Genomic DNA, 2,302 nt, shown 5'->3' with positions numbered 1-2,302 from the left:
AAAATTGTGCAACCACACCCACACACGACTCACAAACACTCCCTGAAGGTAAAGATGTTCAACCACACACACACACGGCTCACAAACACTCCGTCTGAAGGTAAAGGTGCTCAACCACACACTCACACGACTCAAAAACACTCCCTCTGAAGGTAAAGATGTCAACCACACCACACACGGCTCACAAACACTCCGTCTGAAGGTAAAGATGCTCAACCACACACACACACGACTCACAAACACTCCCTCTGAAGGTAAAGATGCTTAACCACACACACACACACACGACTCACAGACAAACCTTTGACACGTGTGCAGGGTATTCGGTAGGTGATTCTGGACTGAAGTTGTCTGGGGTTTGTTTGGGGGTGGGCTGTGACTGAATGTTTCCCTACATCAAATCGATATATAACCATAGCCCTCTGAAAGAAAATAAATCTCTGTTCCATCTAGGCCTTTTGAAGGTGCCATTCTATCCGTGCAAACACCCACCCATTCACATGCATTGGCCTATCCCTGTCCCAGGAGCAAGAGGAACTGTACCGGTACAGGGGCAGAGCCACTGTGGTTGGCGAGACACGCACTTGCCCTGTGTGTAGCAAACGGTTAGGGCTAAGTGCTATAGCCTTCTGTCCGAGTGGGACTGTTCTGCACTACGGATGCCTGGACAACTATCAAGAACAGGCTGTGTAGGTTGGGCTAGGATCTTAGTGTCTCTGGCAACATATAACTGTTTTTCGTAGTATCTGTGGCAAAATATAACTGTTATTGCTTAAGCGTCTTCCCTGTTACTACTAAGTTACCCTGGCCAATTTGAACCGAGTAATTACAATACCCAATACCAAGTTCAAGTTCTGTACCGCCTACTTGGGCAGGGTGTGATCCATGTACTTACCACTACGCCATGGTGTATCAGGTACTACGCTATTTCACGATCGCGCCAGTGACACACCTCTTCTGCAATAGGAGAGAAGTGGTCATCTTCTACATTCTGTTAGACGGGCTTACAACCAGCCAGACTTTACTATCTCAGTTTCTAATCCGGAGAAGTAATACATACATTCCATATAATTGGCTCCGGAGGATTTGTACAATACACCTTAGACTCTCATATTAAATGGACCAGAAACAAAGGCCGTAAAAGGTTTTAGTGTTTTAGCTAAAACCCCTAACCCTAAAACCCTAAAACCCTGAACGTTCCACAAGATTTGCTTTCAAGCGTTCGTTCCAGCCAATGCCTAAGGCTCAATAAAAAACCCCAAAACACCATGTTAATATTTCTCAATAAACCTAGCGCTCAGAGATTCATGTTTGTCTCCCTCGGCTTGGCTTCGGGTGCCTTTTACCTTCTCACGCACCGAACTAGCAATGAATGGGATCGGGTTTACGACTGACTTGGATCGGTTTACGACTGAATTGGGTTAGGTTTACGACTAAATGGGATCGGATTCACGACTGAATTTGATCGGATTTACGACTAAATTCGATCGGGTTTACGACTGAATTGGGTCGGATTTACGACTGAATTGTATCGGATTTATGGCTGAATTGGGCCAATCGGACCTAACGGCTCAACCCGATAATATCTATGCAAAGACAGCGATACTACTACTTTCAAGGATTTGGTTCAATCGATCTGCGTACTTAGCCGCGAGAATACCTTCACAAGTTTATAATTTGTGATTGTCATATCAAGCAGTTTATAATTTGTGATTGTCATATCAAATTTGAGAATAGGGGCGAAATACTAAACGAACTATCTAGTAGCTGGTTCGCTCCGAAGTTTCCCTCAGGATCTCCTGGACGTTAATATAGCAGGCTACAATTGTACAGAACGTTGAAACTGGATTTGGAATTGGAATTGTAACTGCGGTAGTAAACATAGCATTCTGGATTTGGGATTTGGGATCCTGGATTTGGGATTGGGAATCATCGACAGGCGTGTACTTTGCTGGCGCAGGTGATAATTTGACGATTGGTTCACTGGCTCCGGTACAGCATTCTGTGTACTGCACAAGACCCATTGACGGCCCCAGGCCGCCATGAGTACCGGAATCGACATGTGTGGTATTCCTGGATGGGGGCTCGGGGCAACGCAGCGTTAAAGGATTATCTAAACCCTAAACCCCTAAAGGATATATAGGACAATATCTTGCGGCGTTGACTAACGCCTGTTGCCGCTGCCTAAGAGCCTCAGGATGAAGATAAACAGATTGATCACATCTGCAAAGGGGCGAAGAGAGGGGTGATGCATGAGACCCAGGTACACTACTGGTACTGCGTATAGGAATACACACACATA

At 45.6% G+C, this 2,302-nt stretch overlaps 1 protein-coding gene across 1 annotated transcript in view; it reads right to left on the bottom strand.

The window, feature by feature from the left end:
• Positions 1-1,760: 1,760 nt before the first annotated feature.
• The window catches only part of SARC_04564 (hypothetical protein), a gene marked incomplete at both ends in the record, with an annotated part of 1,348 nt that continues 806 nt past the window's right edge, over positions 1,761-2,302 (bottom strand). The window contains 2 exons of the mRNA XM_014301605.1: positions 1,761-2,113; positions 2,170-2,223. Coding sequence (XP_014157080.1) covers positions 1,761-2,113; positions 2,170-2,223 — 407 coding nt within the window. The remainder of the gene's footprint in view (positions 2,114-2,169; positions 2,224-2,302) is intronic.

Source organism: Sphaeroforma arctica (genome assembly GCF_001186125.1).
Source record: "Sphaeroforma arctica JP610 unplaced genomic scaffold supercont1.261, whole genome shotgun sequence".
Taxonomy (NCBI): Eukaryota; class Ichthyosporea; order Ichthyophonida; genus Sphaeroforma; species Sphaeroforma arctica.
The sequence above is the reverse complement of the archived record's forward strand: the minus strand, read 5'-3'. Positions and strand labels throughout refer to the sequence as shown.